The following is a 25,692-nucleotide window of genomic DNA, read 5'->3' on the forward strand; positions in this document are numbered from 1 at the left end:
TTTTGGCAATAAAAGTATTTGTTTAATTCTTTTTTTTTTTTTTTTTTTTGTAAGTGCTTGGGCAGTACAGCAAAAGCATTTTAAAATGCTAAAAGGGGCTATAATCAACTGGGTACAGTACATACATCAGCAAAACATATTCTCTCAGGGATCCACCAAGAAGCACAAGACTAAGACATAAAGTTCAAAACAATAATATAAAGATGGAAAAGATATATAAATAACTCAGTTATAACTAAAAACCACATTTCAAAAGTCTTCCTTCTTTTACAAGACAAAAGAGAACATGAAGCGGGTTAGATATCAACAGTTTCACAATGCTGGATACTAGCACACTGTCATCTTGGCATAAAAAACCCTGAGTAACCTATGAGATTAAGTCACTAAATAAATTAAATCAGTCAATTTTGGGACGTGATGTTGTATCTTGAAGATGTGATCACAGAATGTGACTTTCAGGACATCAGCAGTTCACTCAGAATTCAGCAACCATTGACAGTGGACTTTTGCCCTATCGTCTTTGAATACTTATCTAAATTGAGCAATTCCAGCATTATGGATATAACGTATAGTGAAATACAATTATATTAAAAAATGAGACTACATCGACTGGGCATACTTATGCAGAGGAGTGCAGTTTTTTTTTGTTTTTTTTTTAAAATTACGACCTTCAAGGGAAAGTCAAAATGAAGATGGAAATGTTAAGATATTTATATTGCAAAGAGGCTGGATATGGTTAAACACAATTGCTTGATGGCTGCAAGATATCGCTGATACATTAGTTGGACTGGCTAGCTAGCTAGCACATTCCGTTAATAAATAAGTGCATAAACATGCAGTTTTGTTCAAAAAGTACATAAATAGATATACTGCGTAAAAAATGGTTATGCCCATGACACAGAACACTTCAAAAATGAGAGGAGAAACTTTTTGTTAATGCAAAACAACCTTGACAAAGGTTAGATGTGCACAGGAAGTTAAAATACAATCCCATTTATTTTATTCAGGCTTAAAATATCACCTGTTTGAATGTGAAGACAATGCTTGCGAGATCGTTTCAAACCCACAAGGTTTTTTTTTTCCTTTTCTTTTTCTGGCTATGCAATGACATATCTGAAGTCATTATGTCTGTACATGTCTAAATCATGAATTAAAAAATAGTTTAACATTTATTTATGTATATATGTACATTCTGAAGCCTGGAATTGCCCAATTTATCTATAGTGTTGTTGTATAGCAACTGAACTTTAGAGCACATTTTGTAGAATAAAAAAAAAAACAAAAAAACTATTTTACCAATGTACTGCATCACCATGTTTGGTTTTGTTGGATGGTGTGCTCATCAGAGAATATCCGCCGCGCTATAGGGCTGATTCTAGGTGAGCTGATGGGGTTTGACAGTGGCAGGAGTGAGTGATCCAACTACTGTTGTTTGCACTCTGCAGGCTGAGGATCCCCGGTCTGAAAAAAAAGACATAAAGGAAAAGAGAACTTTTTTTTATACGATAAGTTGATACAGTATCTGCAACTGCAGGAGGAGTGCAGGAGAAAGAGACGAGGATGTATCTTCATCACAGAAGAGTGGCTCATGAAAGCACATTCACACGGATGTATCCTAGGCTTTTGTAGCACCAACAATGTGAATGCAGTCATTAATTAAGATAAAAGCGTCGGGATTCTGAAGTGAATCGCCACTCTTCTGTACTGCAGAACATCATTATTACTAAATGTGAGAAAGCATCTTTCACTAGTCTGAACCACCGAAAGAAAATGTGTTATGTCTGAATCAGTTGTTGTGCATGAAGGGATCATATCACGACAAACCAAATCTCAATTGATCTTTTGGAGAGAGAGAGAGAGAAAAAAGGAGATTTCTGAACTCAAAACGTATTCTCAAGTGTAAACAAGTAATTTATAGAAGTAACGAGATTGTTCTGAAGTACTATAGTCGCTGCTTTGCAACGGTATAATATCGTAAAATTAGCTATACAAATAAACATATCCAATTCAGGTTTGTATAGCTCATTTTACGATAAACACCGTTGCAAAGCAGCATCATATGACTATACACGATGCCATTATTCTGAAGTGACTGATAGGGACTGATAAAAAAACAACAACTAAAAAGTAACTTAAGATTCTTTTGGGTTTGTGGGGGGGCTTTGGCTTTACAAATATTAAGGGTAATTTTTTGGAACTGTGTTTATTATGTATATATTAAAAAACACTTATACAGTATACATTTCGAAAGTATTTATATATTTATTCTCTTAGATTTGATATTATATATACATATATAATCAATATATAAACACTTATTAAATAGATACACATATGTGTTTTTATTTGTATATAAATAATAAACATACACAGTATACACAAATATATGATGTACAGAAAAAGTTATTTTGGATGCGATTAATCGTTTGACAGCACTACTGTGTGTGTGTGTGTGTGTGTGTGTAAATATATATATTTTTTTTAGATTTATATATTACATACACACACATACATAAATAAACAGATATTATAAAAAGCCTTTACTCTCACTACTCATCCCAAATGGTACTGCATGATATAATCCCTTTAATATAAGATATAAGTCAAGAACCCCAAGTACTGAAGCACTTTAGGATCAAGCTCTAATGTCAGTGTAGACCACAAGTCAGTGCTTGATGATGCAGCATCACCTTGAATAGGTGGATGTAAAGTTATAGCACGATATTATGTATTCGAAAGAGGATGCCACATATATGAGTTGGGAAAAGTACTTGACCTACTAAATACCATCAATAACTATTAAGCAAGATACTTTAAGCAAAATGAATGGAAGGACCTTGTCCAAAATCCTCTAACGCAGCAGCCGTGATTCTGCCCTCTTTTCTTTTCTGTTACAGTCCTATACCGAGATTTCGGGCAAGGCCCTAATGATACGAAATGAATGGCTTAGTATAATGTCACAGGGGTGCTGTGGGGATGGGAGAGGAGACAAAAGGAGAGGGATGAGGCCGAGAGAGATGTGTGAAGGCAAAGGTTAGAATGGACTCATGACATTTCTTTCTTACCTAGAAATGTATGAGGTGAGAATGACTTATGCCTGTCACTAGGGCAGAACAGGAGGTAGAGAACAACCACAATCATCATTAATCATCAAACATGCAAATAATTCATCCAAAGAAAAACAAAGACAGAAAATTAACAGTAACAGAGACTGAGGAATGCTGAACAAAGAAAAGTAAGTGCAAGTAATAATCTCAATTCATACTGACCTTGGAATCTCCCTCCTCTTCATCGTCTTCGTCCTCCTCTTCTTGGTCCTATTTCACACAAAACAGAGAGTTAGTCTACATAATTGAACATCGTATCATATAAAACATCGCTGGTTTCAACTGTGAATTTTCATTAAACACTTAGTCCTTTAAAAATTTATAGTGAGCTCACCTCCTCTTCACCCTCGTCCAATTCCTCCTCTTCAAACTGCAATAACAGATGCAAACGAATTAATGTGCATTACAAATAATGGCAGCAAGTGTGCAAAACCGTAGATATGAGAAGGCAAGAAACAGTCATTTGAAAGTGCGTACACTTTCATCATCCTCCAGGGCTTCTCCGGTGAAATACAAAACTGCTCTCGGAATGATTCTTTCCCTGAAGAAATGGCCGATTTCAAAATCCGTGGCTAAGGTATACTCCGAATCCTCATCCTGTTGAACACAAAGAAAGTGAGCACAACTTTTCTGATGATCTGAAGATGAAAAATAAATTCTGATCGCTTCTACTGCGCTGAAAACTTTCTAGAAACTTACTAACCACTCATGTCTTTCAGAAGAAATAATGCTGGACAACATTTGGTTTTTTATGACCGCATGACACCCAAGATCTATTTGCCTAACTAGAATGGAGTTTAAATCAGAATAAATAAAGAAAATACTCACCAACTCCTTATCTGGTGAAACTAAAAGAAAAGAAATATTGGTGACTTCGTGCAAAAGAGTAGACCTACAGTATGAAAGCGCTCAAATGAGAGAACTAATATTGAAGAACTAATATTTCGATTTCCTCGCGTGTAATTCAACCTAGTGGTCTCTTCCTCCTGTTATTAGCATTCACAAAAGTTCACGTGCACATTTGTCACGTCGCGTACCTTTAATAGGGTTGAAAAAGTTGAAAAAGGAATCATTGGGCACTTGTTTGGTGATGACCCTCGCTGTCCCTCTGCCTTTGTGCTTCTGTTTCTTCTTGATCGTTTTTACAGTCACATCTTTGCCTTTGTGCCAATCAATTTCACACCTGCCAACAGAAGAGATGAATAATGAAAAAGTGTGAAAAGCTACGGACAATCAGAGCATGTATTGTTTGAGAAGTGCTCACCCCTCACAGTCGATGATTTCTGGTCCCTCAAAAGAAAACGGATCCTCTGCATCTGGCTCTGACTTCATCTTGTATACTTTTGTGAGGACCGTGTTGGTGAAGTATTCATTGGGTTCAAAATGGAACTCTAATGTGAAGCTCTATGTTAAAAAGAAAAAAAAAGGGATAAATGAAATGCATTTACAAGTGCAGCAGCTATGACAAGGCCTTCAGTTCGTTGGGTTCACTTTACAATCAAGATAAAACCTTAAAATGACGTCCTCACCATGGGCTGATCAGGAGCAGAAAAAATCACTTTAATATCTTGAAGATGCTTCAGTATTGGTTCATCATGCTCCTGTTGAGAAAGAGAGCATTACGGACAGCACAGGTTCGCTTTTCATTTCAGATGTGCTGGAGAACATTACCCTGCCTTTTTATGAAAGTGTATTCATAACGTTTTAATAAATATATAAGTGTATTCACATTCACATAATATAAAGTTGCATATTGTCTGTACAAGGTTACAGGGCAAAAGAAAACATTAAATAATCATTACTCAGAAAAGAATAGCCAAGGCTGCAGAGGACAAGGTCTATTCTGAATATCTAATGTTCTGCTGGTTCACCTGCAGCATATCGCTCAACATGTCCACACTCCGGAATATGGTGAGCCAAAACTCTGGAATTCCTTTGGGCTTTTCCTCATTAGCATCTTCTGTCTTTTCCTCTATAGCAGCTTTCTTCTTTAGATCTTCCTGAAAAAGAAAGGCTTCCCTTAGACTGCTGCTCTTCTGTCTGGTTTCAAGGAGCAGTGGACAGCTGATACTCACTGCTAATGCTGCTTCCTCCTCATGGTCACTCTGCCATTCACACTCCTCATCAGTGGGTTCCACTTCTCCAGAGACAATGTTTCTTCTCTGGAAGCACACAAAAAGCTCACTTGCGAAAGAATATCATATTACCCATCCAGCCAACTGAAAGGAGCGTTCACGTTGAGCTCAGGAGATTTTCTGTGCTAAAAACTACAGAACAGACGCTGTACACAGCACAATGACATTTAACTGCACGTTAAGAATTACGAGCGCTATTTTATTTTTCCAAGGACTACAATCAGATCAACAAATTTTCTTTTAAATTCTAAAAAGTAAATATATAAATAAAACACTAAATAAAATGGACACTAACAAAGACTTTCAGTGCATACAAGCATAGAGATACTAGATCTACGAGAAAAAAAGGTTAAAGAGTAGTATTCCTGCAAGCATTCAACAGTTTTTTTTATTATTCTATTATAATTCTCATTTGTGTAGCAGCCCTGAATAAACAGATTCATGTAAACTTTTCGCTCGCTTTCAGCGACTTTCTAAAACTATTGCATTCTCCTGGTCTGGATGAAGTCTCTTTAAGAGCGCATCACTTCTGAATTCCCTGAATTTTCTTTTCACTTGTTTTCTCCGCCATTTACCTGAGAGCTCAGTTTATGGAAAATGCAAGGTCTACTTTAGACAGAAACAATGCAGCCTCATCTTTCATTTCATACTCGGACCCATCTTCAGTGGGTTCGTCAACACTTCATTAGCTATAAGTGCCGTCTGTGACCATAATAAAAGTTTGGAGTTTGTAAGAGTTGGAAGGTTTTAGTTTGGTGGGGTTTTTTTTTTTCCACATTTACACATACAAACATTTGATCAAGAATTCAGTAAAAAACTGCAATACTGTGAAATTTTATTACACCTGATAATTATTTTCTATTTCACTCTGTATTACTTCTGTGATGGCAAAGCTGAATTTTCAGATCTGTCACACGACCAATGGTGAAAACAGTTCAGATGCAGATGCACAAACACAAACCCAACTCACTTTGTCAAATAATGGCTGATAAAGAGAGCTATACTTTCTCTCCAGCTCATGCACCTCCTTGTAAAACCTGGCTTCGATGTGCGTGCTGTTAACCTGAAGATTCTTTAAGGCATTGACTCTTCTTTTCACAGACTTTGGTAAGCTGGAAAGAAGTTTGAAGAGAAAGAGAAGAAAGTCATTGTGTGAGCAGATGGGTGTCCGGTACTGCACAGCTGGACCAGTGCATTTCCCTGCTCTCTGGGGTCAGCAGATGGGTTTGAAGTAAGAGCATGAGATACAAGATCCCTGGTCAAATCATATCGCAAAATGTGCTTAACCTCTGATAACTCAAGTCACAAAGTTGCTGTTGCAGAGTGCGAGCTGTGATCACTGAATCTATTTAAGTTGGTTTGAAAATAAAAGTGGCTTTCTAGCCAGCACCCTTTCCACAAACCTTATGTTGGGTCTTGCGGTGTTCGCACACAAATGGATTATTGCTGTTATGTGCAAATATTGCTGTCTGCGTCATCGTTTTCATGACCGCTACAACTACAGCCAAACTCAGAAAGCGAATTAGCCTTCACAGGTGAGTGACCTCTCTCTGGGCATCGTCAAGCTAACACACACAGACATGCATAGATACACGGCTTTAGGACTGACTTATGTTATAACCTAACATGCAGAGACAGATTTTTCTACAGGCAGATGGTCTGACTAGAGTTTTTCACCCCTTAGACGGACGGTTATATTACACTGGCAAGTTTGTCTCTCTACGTAACATGAGGAACAATTAAAAAAAAATATGCTATGTCCAGTTTTAAAATTCCACATAGGAAATATGAGACGTATTCAGTCAGGAAATTTTTTTTTCAAAATAGGAAACAATAAAAACCGACACTGACTGCCATGACCAGATATAAAAACAGTGACGTTTGCCCTGTTAGTTTCTTTGGTTCCAATTTATTAGTTTGGTTTAGGTTTGTTTCATCTTCCTTACCTGTCCATGATGGAAGCACTATGTGAGACACTGTCTATTTTGTCCTGAAGAGCTGCCAACGCTTGTGGGTTCTGCATCGTCTGGTCGCTCACCTTACCTGAAAATAACATGCCATCGCCAGCAAAAATAAAGAAATAAAGAAATAAATCAATGGCATTTATGACTATCAACTCTCAAAGCACGTTTATACTGAACACAGTAGCTTTCCACAAACAGACATCTGTCCTAAAAGAAGCATAACGTTCAGAAGCACCATTGTTTCACCTTTGATACTGCTCTTAGTATATTTCTGAAAAATTTTCAAAAGATCCTATTAGACAATGTTTTCCATTAAAATCCTTGGCAGCAGTGATGTGCTGAAGCTTCATGAAACTTTTACATTGAAACATTACACCGGCTTTTGTTCGAGAAACACCCCGAATCAAAAAAATAAATTACAAGACAATCCAAGGAACACATAAAATCATGTTCTCTGCCAGCTCATAAAGGTGTCAGCATTTCAAAAGCTATACAGACTGTATAAGGTATAGCTCATGTGAAAAATGCAAGGTTGCTTGTCAAAGACAGTACCAGGAATTCATAGTTGCTATACCTTTGGCTTCATTGTCAGCATCCATTTTGATACCACAGCTCAAATATTCTGTGAAAAACATAAAAAAAAAAAATACAACTTCAGCATGTCTAAGAACTTTTATTTCTCTATTATTAAAGACAAAATCACATATATTAATTCACTTTTAAATCAGTTTTTAACTTTTTAGGGGGAATGCTTTGCACGGCCAAAATGACGTAAGTTAATAATTTAGTTATAAACTGCTCCCCAAAAATTATTTTAACAGGCATTTTGAACCATAAAAACCAATGTGGAATCCAGTTTTTAAATCAATTAATTAAAAGAACTTAGAACTGTTAGATGTTTTTGCTTCATATTTGAGTTAAATTTATAATAACAACCACAACAACTATTATTATTATTATTATTATTATTATTATATTGATAGACATTTAACATGGTTATTCCATGGTTACCATTGTATGATCATCATTATTATTATTATATTACTATACTAAATATTACTATAATACTACTAAACAAATAGCTTGGTATTAGAGGCCAACAATATGTAAAAAAATCATCATTTCATTTCTAATAAAAATAAATAATAATAATGATAATAATAATGATAATAATAATGATAATAATGATAATAAACAACTTAAGATTTACAAAAACCTATCTTGAAAAAAAGCCAAATGCATGTTTTATTGATTTACTCTTTTGGGGGAACTTTGGTTACTATGGTCAATGCCGGTATGAGAAAGTCAACCATTACTTATTTCCAAGAATCGATACGTTTACATTCCTAATGTTCAGCAAACAACAAAGCCGCAAAGATAAAAATCAGCAGCTCAAAGTAAAGGTACAAACAGATGTGTTTATGTTGACGCCCATCAGAGACGCACACTCTCGCTAGCAGCTAACACGCTAAACTAGCCACGTCCAGATCATAACAGATTAAATCAGATCTCATAATCTCCGCAAGCACCAGTTCAGCACAGGTGATGGAGGGGGGTCGTAACAGCGACAGAGGGCGGACACTGGAAGATCTCCAAACCGACACTCTCCAAGGGTGAAGTATAAATGTCACAGGCTAGCAGGCTAACAGACCCTCACAAAACACACTCCGGGTACGAGCTTGGACTATTTCTGATGCGGTTAACAGGTTACAGAGCCACCGTTTGCTAACTGGCCTGTACACTGAAACGATTTGTAATAGTCACTCGCAACTTTATCAAAACAAAGATGACATGCACAGTTAGAGCACAAGTAGCACACTACTATAACACGTTTACAGCCAAGGAAAAACTATCTGCTTGACGTAGACACTAGCGTTGATAATATGTATTTTAGGGTAAAATGCAAAGTAGAAAGTAATATTTTATTTAGGGAGATTGCTTTTCTTACCTGAATCAGCGGGTGTTGTTCAGCTGATGGACTCGGCAGTAAAGCTGAAGCGCATTGGTCCAACAATACTCCTCCTCAGTCAAAATACTTCGCCGGGCTGAATCGGTTCTTTGACACGTGTTGTTCAAAAGAATCGATTCCCTAAAACGAGTAGGACATGGGCGATTCTTTTGCGCCCTAATGTAAATACATTATTATGCGGTTCCCGACACAAATAAGTGGCATTCTACGTTCCCTAAAACATTTCAGTAAAGCGGTTTAGGCTATTTGAATTTGTTGCAACCTCGAATAAGGCGCATTGTTTGCATTTACATCAAATAATACAAAATAAATTGTGTAAATCTTTTTAAATGTACTGCATGTGATAATGCATTTCAAGCATACGTTTTCTTTTAACATTTGCTGTTATAAAAGTTCCATTGTCCGAATCGAACCGAATCTTGCTTCCGAGTCAGTCAGCATTGACTCGGTTCACTCTAAAACCATGTCGTATCGATTCATGAAACAATTATTCAGTTCGATACATGCACCAGGCAATTCTAAAGCTCTGTGCAGATGTCTTATGACCGTAAACTAAATATCTTCAGTTGTTTGCCCAGTATTAGTAGGCCTACAACCATACGACCATTTTTTTTCTAGACAAGTTTTCATAGCAACCTATGCAGAAATAAATTACTAGGAATAAATGAACATCACACATTATTCAAAATCCTTTATTTTCGTATTTCATTTATGTTAATACTAACAATAATTGGTGCTCCTATGTATGCCTCTGTTTTTCCATTAGTCGTAAACCTACAAACCTGAAGTCCCTTCATTCCTGTATCATCTGAGATACTTTGATTCTGGAGGAATCATATTCATCACTAGCTGATGTGTAAACAGTGTTTTGGAGAAAACGCCTCTTTGACCAGCCAGCCTTTATATCAATAATGAAAACATTGAGTGTTTGATCCATTCCCACAATAATGGCTAACTATGTCTTGCATACTTCATATAAACCACCAAACCCACATTAGAAAAGTTCGGATATATTTGCATCTTTGTTCTATGTGTGCAAAAAGCACGTAATATCATACTCATAAAATATCCCTCGAAGTCATGATTGCAGAGCGTCAAAACCCCCCCTAAAAAACGATGAGCTTCCAACCATGACCAGAAGGAATTGGCAAAACCTTGCCAAAGTTAAGAGATCAAAACTCACAGATGAGGTCTTTTAAGTTTTGCTGCCTTTTCGCATACACAAGACAAGTTCACAACAGACAGTATGGGCGGATGGCAGATCACATCAGACTCAACACGTGTTCTCAGCTCCCGTTCTGAGTCGACTGGAGGTATTCATTATACAGCTTCTCTTGAGCCTCGTAGAGCTTTCGAAGCTTTTTGCTCAGTCCTTTGCTGAGCTCCTTTCCCTCAGCATCATGAGTCGGGAAGCCCTGTAAACGCAAAGAACAGACATACTGTTGGCATTTCTGAACAAATGTGACCAAATGATTAAAAATTCATCAGGACTCATTCATCCACTACAGACCAATAATCACCTTGAAATGGATCCAACATACAGTAGTGTGGCACAAAAGAGCATATCTAATGACCAAGACTGAAAGGTTTTCCTTACTGTTTCATCAAAGGTGGAGTACTTGTCAGTCTCTGACCGGAACATGTCACTGGGTTTAACCTTCATTTTTGCCAACTTTGCCATCTGTAACAGAAAATATACAAATATATAGTAATTGTAGGAAATTATGAAATAGTGCGTGCACTTCAGTCTGCACCGCAGCAGGTCCCCTCTGTCTGTATCGCTGGTAGATGTGTACCCTTGGTTCAGCGCGCTGGAAGCACAGTCCGATAATATAATAATTCATAATAACAAAAGCACTAACAAGAACATACTTCTATCAATGTATTTAAAAGTAAAAATGTTTACTTTCATGTAAAAGCGTAAAAGACGCTTTTTACATGAAAAGTGACAAAATTAGAAGTTTCTGCCGCTGATCCAATCACCTCTTGTTCTTGTTTCTTCCTGGCAGCCTCTTCCTTTTTCTTTTTCTTTTCATCTTCCATCTTGAAACATTAAAGAATTAACACAAACTGTTAATGTACAAAATATACAGCAAAACAAATAGTACTCTTAATGTAACACTTTTGAACATACATTTTTTTTAATAATTTAATACTTTTGAGCAAAAACGCATTAAATTGATCAACAATTAGAGTTAAAAGACTTATATTACAAAAGATTTCCATTTCAAATAAATGATGTTTGTTTGAAATTCCAAAAATCCAGAATAAATCACTTTCCACAAAAACAATGTGCAGCACTGTTTTCAATATCATACTGTTAATGTTTCCCACCTCTTCCATCAAAAGAATAAATTACATATTAAATAGTTATTTAAATAGTATTAGAGTAGTATTAATAGTATTAAATAGAATTTTAACATATTAATAGTTATTTTAAACTGTAATTTTATCAAATAAATGCAGAGTATTTTAAAAAAATATATTTTTCAAGTCTTACAGAGCTCATACTTTTGAACAGCGTGTTCATAGTTTCTTTTAATTCTCAAATATGAAGTCTTCTTTTTCTTTTTTTTTTTAGAAACACTATTTGCTGTGACCATCTCGGGTGGATCATGACTGATCTGCAGAATGTGTCCGGATCAGTAAGCGTGCGTACGAGGCTCAAAGGAGTAATTTAAAGAAGGTACAACAATAAACCGGTGCAACTTGACTCCTTACAATTCATTCTAAAGACCGTCATTTACACTGACATGCTCGAAAGGCCTAAATACATTTTTCATGACCTGGTTTGCGTTTGAATCATTTCTTTTGTGATGCCCGATATGCTAAGAAACTTTTTCCAATGACAGAACGGAACGGATCACCTTACCCCGGTGGACAGATCGTTTTAATCTGATTAATGACTAATTTTAACTTAATAAGGCGTACCACAGACCAGCACATCTCTTGCAGTACCATATGTGAAACGAGATACAAAATCTAAACCACTGACATCAAATAAATCAAGCAGAGATATCGCAGTATACTGCCATGTAGATGGATTCTGCAATTACCTTCTTCTTTTCTTCTCTCTCCTTCAAAAGTGTTTCTTTGTCCACCAATTTCACAGACGTGGGAAGTCCTGAGTAAAAACAGCAAAAAAGTCATTTTCCGTGACATTAAGGGTTTAATAAAATCTCCGTATCCTTCATTTACCATCACGATCCTCCAGTCGGACACCCAGCTCAGGCAAAGTATCGTCACGCAATTCGTCACACAGCCGCAGCAATTCTGTCACTGAAAAACAAACGCATTTCCCTAATGAATTCTCTTTTTGTGCATAAAAAGCACAGTCCATACTGTATGCAAATGTCTGTTGGAGGTACAGCTACAACAACACCCATAAAAAAAAAGAAACAAGCATAACAAAGAAATAAATTAGAACAAACTAAATAACTTGAGTACGCATTGTAGGTCTTTGCTGTAAAATATTAATAAATTAAACCCCCCGAGAGATTTACCTTTCTTCTCTCTTGCAATTTTTCTGACTTCTTCCCTGAAATCCGACAGCACTGACAAATAGGGCATGACTGTGCTCTCGAGCTGAAACAGAAATTAAAAGAGCTTAACGACGGCGGACAACAATCCACAAAAAAGCATCATTATATTTAATCTTTAATTGGTGGGCCTTTACAACTCTGGCTTTGTAACAGAAATTAAAAGGAAAACCTTTGATGAATCAAACATGATCTGAGTGGTGTTGCTTACATCAGCACTCTCTCCGTTTCCTCCAACAGGGAAGCCGATGGGCTCAGCTCCCTCAATTGCTCCGAATGTCTGTCAAAGCAGAAAGAGAGTTTTAGCAAGCACTTCAATGCGATTCCATCGTTTCAGCTTCTGTCTCTAAATCTCCGCTTATTCACTGCAGCAGAATGTCAGGAGAATGTTAGAGATAATAGAGAAACAAGCGTTCTCTTGTTGCATCCAGGTATCAAGTCAAGCTTTGTAAAACTTTTTTTTTGTCACGCTACCTTAAGCATGTCGGTCAAGAACAGGGCAATGCTCTGCAGCAGCATGCGGTTAGGAGGTAGTTTTGCACCCCTTCTGGCAGCCATGTAGGTGTTACTCTGACCGACAAGAGCCCTCATCTCCTCCAGAGCCGAACGAGTGTCTATGTTGTCACACAGCGCCTCATGAACTGATGTTTTTTTCTCATAGAAGCTACACAAAACACACACAAATTATTGTAATCAGTGATAAAAAAATGTTTAGGAGATAGACAATGTAGTCTTAAGGAATATATGTGCCACCTTTTGTTTAGTTCGATCTCCTCAGCTTCCCATTTCTCAAACTGGCCAGTGATGTCTGTGGGGCTCCTCAGAATATCTTTAACATTTAGGAAGAACTCCTGTGGAAACAAAATGAGAAGAGCAAACATTTTTTTCCATTTGCTCTCTTAAAAGAATATGTAATTATAAGTTATGTGCTTATAATAAAAGCTTGGAAACCATTAAGACTTTTGGGGTTGGTACGTTTTTTCAAATTTCAGGGTTCTTCAGAGTATATTTCAAAGGAACAGAATTCATTTAAACAGCAATAATGTAAAAAGTCCTTCATTTTGACCAACTTATTGCGTCCCTGCTGAACAATATTATTACTTTCTTTTTAAAAGATTTTTTTTTACTGACCCCAAACTAGACAATATATATTCTGTCATAATACAGATGTTGCTGTATTTATTTCAGCAGTCCATACAAAAAAATACAAAATAAAATAAAAAACCCCAGCAGATTCCTATTAATTCAAGGTCTATGTGAACTTGTGTCTGCATTATCACATAAACACATTTTAACATACAGTCGTTCATAAACATTTTCTATTTATAGGCATGTGCAAATGTTTGTGAAATATAAATAAATACATTTTAAAAATGCTGCTACTGCTAGACTACTCTTAAAAGGAACATGCCACTATTTTTGAAAATAAGTTCATTTTCCAAGTCCGCTAGAGTCAAACAGATGACTTATGGTTTTCAAATCCATTCAGTTGTGAAAAGTTGCTAGACCGATATGGCTAGGAACTATACTCTCATTCCGGAGTAATAATCAAGGAACTTTGGTGCCGTACCATGGGTGCAGCAGGCACGACGATAATACACAGCACCTGAAAAAAGTCCCCCAGCACCATTTGAGTAAAAAAAAATCCTGAAACTCTGGTAATTTTTCAGCAAGTTGATAATAGTCTAACTCTATTCTATGATCTATGCTAAGCTACAGCTTAAAGTGCTACCACCAGACCCAGAGAACGGCTGAATGGATTGGAAAAGGGTAAAACTCAACTGGAAAATGATTCTATTTTCCAAAATAGTGGCATGTTCCTTTAAAATACTGTTTTTGTGTTAACTACATGTGCAACATTTCATACACCACACATACCAACACCACTCTCAGCTTTTTAATGTAGTTTGTTTGAATATTTACAACTTTTACTTCTAATTTGGGACCTCAGAACCTCTATTCATCTCCAGTTATATTTCAGCCAAATTCTGCTGAGGGAATTGCACTATTATTGCATCACCGTCTAATAAGCAGTCTTCATTTTTACTCAAGTACAGCTTTTGGAGGAGCACTGGGGTAGAGGGAAAAACACTGTGTCTCATTAAGATCCTAACCTCAAGTTTGGGTGAGGCTGGTAAATATAGCGTGTAGGTCAGTCATAGGTAACCTTCACATATTTCCCATGCTAATGGCTGCCTGTGTGTTTCAGGCAAATTTGGATCTCTGCCCATGTTATATTCCGTGGTGACAGAGTAATTGATAGGTGGAAAGAAGCGCAAGACAGAATTAATGCGCCCTGAAGGACACGCGCTATTCTCCGACCTTCTGGGTTCTTGAAGGAATCTAGATAAGCCTATTGTGCACTCATGAGGATTCTGTATGCTGATAAGTGTCAGATATTACATTTTTGGTACTTTTTCCCCCACTGCCTCTTCCTGGTTTCTCACTTACATTTATGAATCTCTCATATTGGATGGCTGACTCCATTGTGTTGTTGGAGTAGTCCAATGTGTCTTTCCACGAATGCATCAGAAAGGCCAAACGAAGTTGTCTTGCTAAAAGGAAATAAAGCACAATTGCACAATGTCAGAATCTATTTTGTAGATAGTAAATGGATAAATGTGGAAGGCAGAATAAATGACCACACAAACACAAACATACAGACACGACAGAAACCCCTACAGGTCAATGACAAACAAGGATGTTTGTAATAATAAAAATATTTTATGTGCCAAGGTCTTTTCATCGTTGTTGCAAAGATGTCAAGTGGTATATCAACCTAGTAAAAAAATTACCTTCCTTGCTCCTTGAAGATACAGGACTTTAATTAATCATTATTTTTCAAAAAAAGTTATTGACCTGAGAGTGATGAATAAGCTTACTCATTTTGGTCTGAATAAAATATGCCCTTTAATTTAAAAGGAAAAAATGTGTGATATTTCTCAAGAAATATAAAGACTTTGACACACAATCACGAGGGTCCTAAGGGTTTCTTTTTTTTAACCCTTCAAAGAATAATAATAATAAAGATAATAATCGTAATATAATTTTGATATTAAAAACAGTTTATTCAAAGTCAAATAATTTAATGAAAAAAACAGCATGAAGCCTTTGACCCACACGCAGATGTCTAAATATGGAACAGCGATACCTATATAGTAGTATAATTATAGTATAATTACCCGTATGTTTGGACAGGGCATCTTTGATAGTAATAAAGTTCTTTAGAGATTTGGACATCTTGCATCCGGCGATGGTCAAGTGACCCGTGTGTAAGAAATATCGTACCCAGTAATCATTCTCAAAGTATGCCTGTTAAAAAAAAAAGAAACATTGACACTGACATACAGCAATCCAGGGACAGGACAAAGTTCTTTATCATCAGTTTTCAGATTTAATAATAACTAGAAACTGTTTACATGGCAAAGTTCAAAACATCAAAATGTATCCTTTAAAGTTGATGACAGCAAAATATTTAATGACTACATCATGTCACCTCTATATGCTCTTCCAAAATAAGAACTAAATGCACTGTTATAGTGTATAATAACATGCATATCAAGCAGAAATGTGTGTATTAATTACAAGTTTGACAAAGACATAATTGATATAACTAGTCGGAAACTTGCAATCATGGTAATTTCAACATGACATGAATGCTGCATTAACCGGGACAGGATTCTAATAATAGCTTTTCAACATTTTTCATATAAGCACTTTGTAATTTTCTCACCTCAGATTGCGCCAATTCATTGTCATGATGAGGAAAGCGCAAGTCAAAACCTCCTCCGTGGATATCCATAGACTCTCCCAAAATGGATCCAGCCATGGCGGAGCACTCAATATGCCAACCAGGTCTCCCCTTTAACATCCCCAGTAGAATTTTAGATATTTAACTCACAAACATTACCCAGTGCGTTCAAAACTTTGTTGCGTTTATTACTAAGCAGCCAACTATTGAGGCATTTTAAGGCACGTTCATCTATGCGTGTCTTCGTGATTTGCACTTCCTCACCTTTCCCCAAGGGGAGTCCCAAGATGGTTCTCCAGGCTTGGAGGCCTTCCACAGTGCAAAGTCATTCTGTGATCTCTTTTCACTGAGTCTGTCTGCGGAGATACTCAAGTCTCCTGCAGAAGTTGCAAAAGAAATTCACTCATTAGAAAAAAAAACAAAGATAGAAGATCCGGGTGAACACTGAAGAAGAAGAAAAAAGGTTATTATACAACAGATAATTCTGGATTCTTGCTCCACAGATTATTATTGAGCAGTATGCATTCTCTAGTAACTCTGCCCTATTGGTGTGCATCGATACAACCGTATTACAGCAATAGTGCACTGCCGTCACACATTTAATTGCCATGGAAATTATAGACAGTCGAACCGGATACATTTATTGTACTTTTTAAAGGCCCGCTTAAACGTGTAAATCACTTTAAAGGACGTATCGCAATTTTTGGCTGTACCTTCTCCTTCCTGAAGAGCCTTCTGATCACCAACAGCTTCTGGTACCAGTTTGGCATAAGAGTGAGCAGGGCAGGAATCAAACTTTGCTGTGTCAAAATAAACCGATCCATTTGACTCGTACCTTGTGAGAAAAGAACAGAAATTGATTCTTAGACATTTTCTCTCAAAGTAGCGTTTCTGTTTACGTCATGAAATATCAAAATAATCAATCTAGAAAGACGTCAGCTCTAAGCCTACCCATAACCGTTGTCCACAATTCTTTTGACAAATGCCACAATCTCTGGCACGTATTCGCTGACCCGGGTGAGAACATCAGGAGCGAGGACCTGTCAATCAAAGACGCCGCAGACTTTCATCACTGCTCAGACTAAACATGTTTTAACATCGGTGAGAACATGCGTCACAATATATAATACACAGTGTTAGGGAGTAACTAGTTAGGGAGTTACGTGATTTAATTACAAAATAAATAACTGTAATCCATAAAAAACAAAAAGAGTAATAACATGACTACAAAGTGGGTTATATCTAAGCTTATTTCTATGTAACTATCGAATTACTCATCAGTATTAGTTGACTCACATTCAGGGCTTCCATATCTTTGTGGTACTCTCCCTCCCAGTACTTTGGCAGCAAAGAGAAGATTGAGTTTTCTGTCACTTGGCTCCCAAATTGGGTGTCTAACCAATCTGACAAGAGATCCTTAGCCTCCTCCAATAAGAGCTAAAAATGAAAAGCAGTTAGTTTCAGAACCGTGCCATGAATTCAAATGATCTCATGAAACACGATGTTAATTGATGTGTCACTGAACATCAGTCAAACAATTTAGAACAGAATGCCTCGTACGGCCCTGATCTAACTAGGTCACATTAAGTGTTTTTAAAAAGCTGCTCAAATAATTCACCTGTGCCCGATTCTGGAGAGTATCGCCCGCAGAGCTGCTCTGCACTGCCTCCTGCAGGGGACCCAAGGCAGCATCCACTGCTGCATCCAGCCTCTCCAGCATCTGTTTCTTATCTGGGTCAGTAGTCTCAGCAAGCTTGGCTTTAAATGGCTAAACACAATAAAACCAAATTACATTAAAGCACAGTGATGGGGAAAGAGATGAAAGCAATGAAAGCTTTTTTGTGAAGGCCAGTAACTGTCTTGCTTCCATTTGGTTTTCAGAACTGCTTAATTCTTTTTAGCAAAATGATTAATGTCACTACTTCAGGATGCTGTATAAATCTTTATTATCCTGCTAATGTGAAACAACTATGGCACACATAAGTTGAGTGAAAACTGAAGACAGACCTGAACTATTAGAAGAAGGGTTTATTTTTAATATCATCAATTAGAGCAAATAATTCAAATAAACAAAACTTAAATTAATTCTATCAGGCTTTAGCTTGAAATATAAACCACTTTTACATGGACAAATTTTTTGTCCATGTAGAGCTTTGTTGGAATTAAATCCAGGTTTTGAGGAATAGAAATACAATGCGTTCAGTTTGATGGTACTGGTGATTAACAACATCTTGATTGTTCGAATCAAACGAATAACAAAATCACCTTCTGAAAAACACCATAAAAAGGTTTGAAATTTGGTGAAAATAACTCAAGACTAAAGAAGAACAGTCTTGTTTTCATGACTAAGATCTATAGCAGGGCTGTTCAAACTCGGTCCTTGAGGGCCGGTGTCCTGCAGAGTTTATCTCCAACCCTAATTAAACACACATGAAGAAGCTAAACACGCTCTTACTAGGCATGTTGGAAACTTCCATGCAGGTGTGTTGAGGCAAGCTCTGAAGGACACCGGCCCTCCGGGACCGAGTTTGGACAGCCCTGGTCTACAGTGACGCTATCTGAATAAAAAGCCTCTCACAGACATTGGCTAATTCTACAATTGTTTCATGCGAGTCATGGGGGGAGTGATTGAAACTTGTTTTGCTATGCTAAGAGATGCAAAAGAAAAGGGCACTGCAGAACTGCATAAAACTGATCATTTTGGTTACATGGTGACCTTAAATTGGTACTCTCAGCATCCGAAACATACAAATGCTATTAAAAAAGCTAACTTATGCAGGCTTCAAACGCCACACGTCTGCTTTAATGACAACAGGATTCATTTGGACCGAAATGTCCGCTGCATGAGTGACACCCTCACCGTTCGGGCCGTTAACACATCCTGCAGTATCTGAGAGGGACTGGGCTTCTTCTCTCTGTACTGCTCCAGCAGGTAGTTCTGTCGGGCCCTTTTGATGATCTGAAATGAAGAGGTCACACTAATGATTGGATATTGTGAACCCTGTACCACATGTGGCCTTCAGAATTAAAGCAGCATTTTCCTACGGCCAAAAGCATGAGGTATTAGGTTATACAGAATCGAAACGCTTAAGGTCAACTGCATTCAGACTTTGTGTAAACACTGCTCTTACTTTGTCATCAATATCTGTGATGTTCATACAGTAGAAGACATCGTATTTGAAATAATCCTTCAGTATTCTCCGCAGTATGTCAAAAGAAATGTAGGACCTAAAAGAACAAAGACATTGAATCCCCATGAAATAAAGAGAACCGAAACATCATAAAGGCTGTGTGAGCCTTGGATGAAAAGTGTATATTTTCTCTTTTTACCCATGTTCATTGAACCATATTTTAACTAAATAGTTTTTGGAGATTTGAGTTACAGCCTCACATACACAACGAACAAACTCTGACCCTGGATTGAAAGCTGAATGTCTGCTTCAGCCTTTTCATTGACTGTTGTTGTGCTGTGTCTACTGTGCTGTTTTCAACTGAGCTGGGGCACACTGAAAACAAAGAAATGCTGTGAATGGATGGGGAATATATCACCTGGCATGACCCATGTGAGAAGCATCATACACTGTGGGGCCGCAGCAGTACCACAAAACCCTGTTGCCCCTCTGTGGTACAAACACCTCCTATAATGCACATAACAACACAGATGTGAGTGATTTTAACAGTTTATTATCATAAAATAGCATGTATTTAGGTTAATGAAAGAAGTCTGATATTTTTGATCATTTAGTAAAAAAAAAAAAAACGCAGTGACATTATAATTTGACAACTTTTTTCTTTTCATTCAAATCAGTTTTAATAGAATTTATTCCTCTGATGGCAAACATTATTAGATTTTTCAGCCATAAGTCTCTTGTGCTCACTAAGATTTGAGTTTATTTAATACTATGCAATATTATTACAAATAAAAAAACAAAACAAAACAACAATTTGTATTTGAACATTTCGAATAGCTAAATTTCCAGCAGCCATTATTTCAGTTTTCAGTGTCACATGATAATTCAGAAATATTTTTATTATGCTGATTTATTTCATGCTCAAGAAATATTTTTTATTTGCTCTTTTTTTTGTGGAAACCTTGATTTTGATAAATAGAAAGATAAAAAGAACAGTATTTATACGAGTTAGAAAGTTAAATCTGCAAAATAAATCTATAATCTGCAACTATAATTTAAATCTGAAATTTGAATTTAAACCTGTAACTTACATCATTATCGTGTCAGATCAATTATGTGCATGCTCACTGAATAAAATAATTTCTTAATTTCCTTATAAGTCACTCTTTTGTAAGTAAATGTTTTTAAATACTTGGGCTAATTTGATTCTGTTTCAGCTACCAATACTACAGTAATAGAACAAATAGAAAGTTGAGGATTTGGTCTAGTAATGTTGTACGTGTCACCCACACATTAGGCCATGTTGTTTATCTTTATTGTACCTTGGTCCGTGTGAGGCTGTTGTAAAGACGCAGCTTTGAAACGTCTGTGCCTTCTGGTGGAGACCATGGAGGCTGCACACGCTTCCCCTTTGCTGAAAAACAAGAGACAAACATATATATTTTTACCCAAATGAGACCCAACTGTTTAGCATAAAAATGAGTCACTTTTGCAGATTAATTTATAATATCCGACTACTAAACTGAACAACAGGTGCATCCTGGGAAATAGCTGTTTGTGCACACCTGCAAGAGGGGGTTATTTTTGTCACAGAAAACATAAAACACGCGCAGAGTGCAAAAGTGAAACTATGTACAAACAGAGCGAAAGAATTATTTAAAAACCACAAACACCTCAGTGTCTATGAGTCAACTAGATCTCAACCTCAGCCCCGTCCAAAACAAAGTGAACTGAAAAGTGAACAAATTCTTGTCAGCCCATACGTATGCTAACTAACACATCAAACTACCCACGCCCTCAAACTCATGCAACACATACCGCAAATGTCCTCAGCACAGAAACCACCGACTCGAAGTGCAATTCAGCTACAACCTACATTCATGCACCCTGACTACGACAGGGGGAGTTCTGTCTACTCACTGCTGCATTCTGGGGTCTGGTCATTCGTTTGGGGCTTCAGGGCGGCTATGTGTTTGTACCAGCGCAGGGCGTGGACATGCCGCTCAGGTGGGGGCCCGCATAGAAGCGCAAAGGCTTCTGCATCCGCCTGCGAAGGCCCGTAGCCAGCCAGGTAACTGCGACTGCTCAAGTACTCATTCAGAGCCTCAACTCTGCGAGCATCCTCACTTATGCGCAGTAAGAAGCCATAATCAAAGGCTGGGAAAACAAAAGGGCATAGACACACATATACACACAGACGAGCAGACATTAGAAATGAGCTAAGGGCCCGTGGAGAATGACTGTGATGACACCTGTAATCCTCTCTAGCCTCATTCCTCTGAAACATAAGCTGTAATAATCAGCTAGCACACAATTGTGAAACAATACACTGACAACTCTCATAATGCCAATTAATTTCATAACTGAGGGTAAATTCCATACATTGTTTGAGTCAATAAGACATATAGAGAGCAATAAAATATGTTAAGGCAGAATCAAACAGAACTTAAAGAGCACAAACTAAACCTGTGAAGGGCTGTTAAAACTGTTACAGTTAACAAAAAGTATTACAAATATTTATATATATATATATATATATATATATATATATATATATATATATATATATATATATATATACATATACACACACACACACACACACACACACACGTATATTGTTACTTAAAATTAAACTGAAATAAAATCTAAAGATCTAAATATTAGGTAACTGAAAAACATAAGCTTAACTTAAAATTACTAAAACGGAAATAAATATAAACATAATAAATATTAAAACAAATTAAAATGACGAAATTGTATTAAAAAAAACACCACAATAAACAATATTAAAAAAATCTCTTTGAAATGTGAATAAATACTACAGTAGTATTAAAAAAAAATTATATACTTATATATATTAAGAATGCATTAGATCATTCTGAGAAATGTAGGTGAAGCACAACAGAAAATGAAACCTGTAATTAACCTGTTTTTTATTAAATCAAAATCACTTAAGAATCAGTCGAGGCTAAATACATCGGACTCATTTACTGAACAGCATATTATTGTTACACAGCATATATTTCTCTCTCTCTCTCTCTGTGTGTCTGTGTAACATTATTTGTTGTTGTCTGATGTGTTTTAATCTGATAATGATCTTACCATCTCGCAACAGACTGTTTTTCTTTCACTAAAAGACCAACAAATACTACCAGTATAATATAAATGTTAAAGATCCGAAATTGGTCGATTCCATTCGATTCCCATTCCCATATTCAATCAATTAACTCCTTACAGTATGTTTTTAGCCTGCATTGAGTTTAGCTGTCAAAACAGTGTAGCTAATATAACAATATGACAGTCACACATGAATAGGAGAGATATCTAACATCACATGTTTATGTTTATACGAACAGTATAAACGAATATAATAAATAGTGGGAAACATGTAACAGCTGCATGTTTAAACAGGACCTGCATTAATGAATAACTTAAAATAGGCCTCTACAGGAGAAACACGCGCTAATGTTGTACAGGGTGCATAATGACTGTTATATTGCAAATAAAGTAAAATAAGTAAATAGAGAAAGTTACCTATATCTCCTGTGCATGCCATTTTTCACTATCTGATGCAACAATAACGTGTCCGGAAAACCTGATAGGAAATCACAATGAAACAGGACATGCACGAAATCAATGATGTTTGACTGATCTCTAGATCATTTACACGGCTTTCCTGCTTGCCTTATTACATACAAATCAGAGGTTCTTCTACGCCGATTACGCGAATAGTACTTCCGGAAAAATTTTAAGCTCCATTCACTCCAAAATAAAAGTCACATGCCAACAATAATTATTTGTATAATACCGAAAGGGACTTTGATAATACTTAGCAAATGTAATTATTAAAGTAATTAATTGCTTATATTAAACATTTACATTACAATTTTAAACACAAGTTTACATAAGCTTTAAATGTAGATTTTTCATTAGAAAAATATATAGGCCTAACGTGTCAAACACCTTGGGCTTGTGGGCTTTTAGACCAAGTAGTTTTCAATTTATTTCAATATTGTCATAAATTATCAGCTTGTGCGGGTGGGTGGGTGTTTCTTGAAATTTGCAAACACAGACCACTAGAGGGAAGTATAACCTCTAATGTCATTTTGGTTGAGCTATCCCATTTAAACCAGTCTTAAAAAATCACAATCCAGTTAACAGAATTAAGTTTTTTGTTTTTTTTTCATTTAAGCGTAATCTGTCTGCTTATAACATCTTATCAGAAAGAAATCTGCCTGGTTTAAATCACAATCACAAAAAATATACTGATAATAAAAAGGAAAAAAACATTATTGGCTTCGTGAATAATTATTAGCGTGTGAATTTCTGGGAAAACACTCGCAAGCGAGTTTCTTTCTTTCTTTTTTGTTGTAAGAGATTACACTAGTATCCTTAAAGTTTGCCACGCGCGATTTCATGGCATTCGTTATAGGTCAAGGATGCTGTCAGCCAGCTTTTATCTTAGGACTGTGACTCCAGACAGACACCAGACCCTAACCCCTTTGACAAGGGCGCAGATTACTCGTAGCTGTTGAAGGCCAGACGACACAGACCTCCGCTCACAGAATGCCAATGGAACTTACGAGGGTGACGGAGCCCACGTAGTCTGTGCGCATGCTTGATTTATTTGTGTTGATCGTGATCATGCACGTATCTCTGTCAAACACTCTGTCGTGTGCATACACAATATGCTTTTTTTGTAAGTCCAATTAGTCCAGCTGTTACTCGTTTTACAATGAAACATGTCACAGTGTTGTGGCAGATCCTTCTAGATTCACATCTAGATGCAGGGCCCACTGTCGAAATATAGTCATTACAACAACTGCAAACTAACTTTTTTTTTATGTCGTATCTCTATCTGAACTAACCTTTCCATAAAGTTGTCAGTATGCAACAGCTAGTGTGACCTTCTGATGCTGGAATGACAAGGTGCTGACAGACTTGTATGACAGTGGACAAAAGAGTAGGTTATCCAACACATCAAACTCGCATGTACGTGGAATTGATAAAAGTTATGTAAAAGAACATGGCCTTTGAAAGTGACAAAAAGTTTCAAAAGGACACCAAGGAACTGTAATTTCAGTGAAGTAATGATATCATGAGCGTGTTATGAGTTTTCAACTGCATCTTGTATTTAAAAGTAGTAGTTGAATGGGGTGGAATATTTGTGTATTACAATACACAGGTGAAGGACGCCTGAGTTTTTAAAAGTAAGGTCAAGGCAAGATACATAAATCAAAAGCTAGTGGTTGTTGATGTTGAGTTATGTCCTTTATGTCTCAGGGTCAAAAGGTGGACTCAAGTATGAGAGCAAGTGAAAGCAGTCGCAGAGTTATGTATATTAATTAGCCTACCCATAAAACAACCTTCAGAAGATACTGAAACACGCAAAACGTTAGTCCATACATGTTTTATTTACAGTTAAAAAAAGTTTAGTAAAAAGTTAGTTTGATTTTAAAAATTTGATGCTTTTCACGGGTTTGAAACAAAAGACCCCTTTTTGTCTGTAAGCATGAACTCAACTCACAGAATTAATTCAGACACTGCTACTTGTGAACCAGACAAGCATCATTATCATTATACTCTTGACAGAAAGGTCAAACTTAGCAATGTTTGACTGACGACATGGAAAGGGGTCCTGCACTGATGGGGAAGGGTTTTTTTTCTTCCTAACTGTCATTCTCTTTAGGGCTATTTGTCCAAAATACAATTTTCTTGGGGCTTTTACATATTATATATATATATATTTATAATTTTATATATTGTATTTTCATTAGCGACAGCCCACGCTACATTATGAGACATTTCTTTGATTAATTCTAGATGGAAATGAATGCAATTAAAATCAGGGATCTAAATACATGCTTTACCGTATGTATATTAAGAAAGTAGGAACACATCTTAAACCTATTGTTTATTTGCTGACAAGCACATAAAACATAAAGCGGAATACAAAACTGCAGGTGTAAAAACTGTGGCTCCCTGAAGGTCAGCGTTTGATCAGAAATACTAAAAATACATTGCAAACAAACAAAAAAAAAAAAAGCAGTATGATTGGGAGGGAACATCTGAAAACTCCTTGCTGCAGTCAGA

The 25,692-nt window shown here is 36.6% G+C and overlaps 2 protein-coding genes across 5 annotated transcripts; both read right to left on the reverse strand.

Annotated features, from left to right (window-relative positions):
• Nucleotides 1-9,265, reverse strand: nap1l4b (nucleosome assembly protein 1-like 4b). 3 transcript variants are annotated; one of them, XM_043244210.1, is made up of 15 exons: nt 9,155-9,265; nt 7,781-7,828; nt 7,189-7,306; nt 6,213-6,354; nt 5,183-5,269; nt 4,979-5,107; nt 4,637-4,708; nt 4,372-4,511; nt 4,145-4,290; nt 3,936-3,955; nt 3,585-3,704; nt 3,442-3,477; nt 3,270-3,317; nt 3,066-3,103; nt 1-1,461 (listed from the first exon to the last, which is right to left on the reverse strand). In XM_043244210.1, the coding sequence occupies exons 2-14, from the start codon at nt 7,803-7,805 to the stop codon at nt 3,101-3,103; spliced, it is 1,086 nt and encodes a 361-aa protein (XP_043100145.1). In that variant the 5' UTR covers nt 7,806-7,828; nt 9,155-9,265; the 3' UTR covers nt 1-1,461; nt 3,066-3,100. The 3 variants fall into 3 exon arrangements, with proteins under 3 accessions (XP_043100145.1, XP_043100142.1, XP_043100144.1); XM_043244207.1 differs by lacking the exon at nt 3,066-3,103; XM_043244209.1 differs by lacking the exon at nt 3,066-3,103 and having other exon boundaries at nt 7,189-7,285; nt 9,155-9,264.
• A 586-nt stretch (nt 9,266-9,851) lies between these two features.
• On the reverse strand, nt 9,852-23,266 carry cars1 (cysteinyl-tRNA synthetase 1). Of its 2 annotated transcripts, XM_043244205.1 has the most exons (23): nt 23,134-23,251; nt 21,517-21,753; nt 20,919-21,010; nt 20,015-20,103; nt 19,597-19,693; nt 19,326-19,424; nt 18,084-18,233; nt 17,762-17,902; nt 17,417-17,505; nt 17,179-17,300; nt 16,730-16,842; nt 16,448-16,576; nt 15,897-16,026; nt 15,166-15,269; nt 13,468-13,565; nt 13,189-13,378; nt 12,926-12,994; nt 12,679-12,760; nt 12,374-12,454; nt 12,232-12,299; nt 11,159-11,218; nt 10,773-10,856; nt 9,852-10,590 (listed from the first exon to the last, which is right to left on the reverse strand). In XM_043244205.1, the coding sequence occupies exons 1-23, from the start codon at nt 23,153-23,155 to the stop codon at nt 10,462-10,464; spliced, it is 2,475 nt and encodes an 824-aa protein (XP_043100140.1). In that variant the 5' UTR covers nt 23,156-23,251; the 3' UTR covers nt 9,852-10,461. The 2 variants fall into 2 exon arrangements, with proteins under 2 accessions (XP_043100140.1, XP_043100141.1); XM_043244206.1 differs by lacking the exon at nt 21,517-21,753 and having other exon boundaries at nt 23,134-23,266.
• Nucleotides 23,267-25,692: the final 2,426 nt, after the last annotated feature.

Source organism: Puntigrus tetrazona, chromosome 7 (assembly GCF_018831695.1).
Source record: "Puntigrus tetrazona isolate hp1 chromosome 7, ASM1883169v1, whole genome shotgun sequence".
NCBI lineage: Eukaryota > Metazoa > Chordata > Actinopteri > Cypriniformes > Cyprinidae > Puntigrus > Puntigrus tetrazona.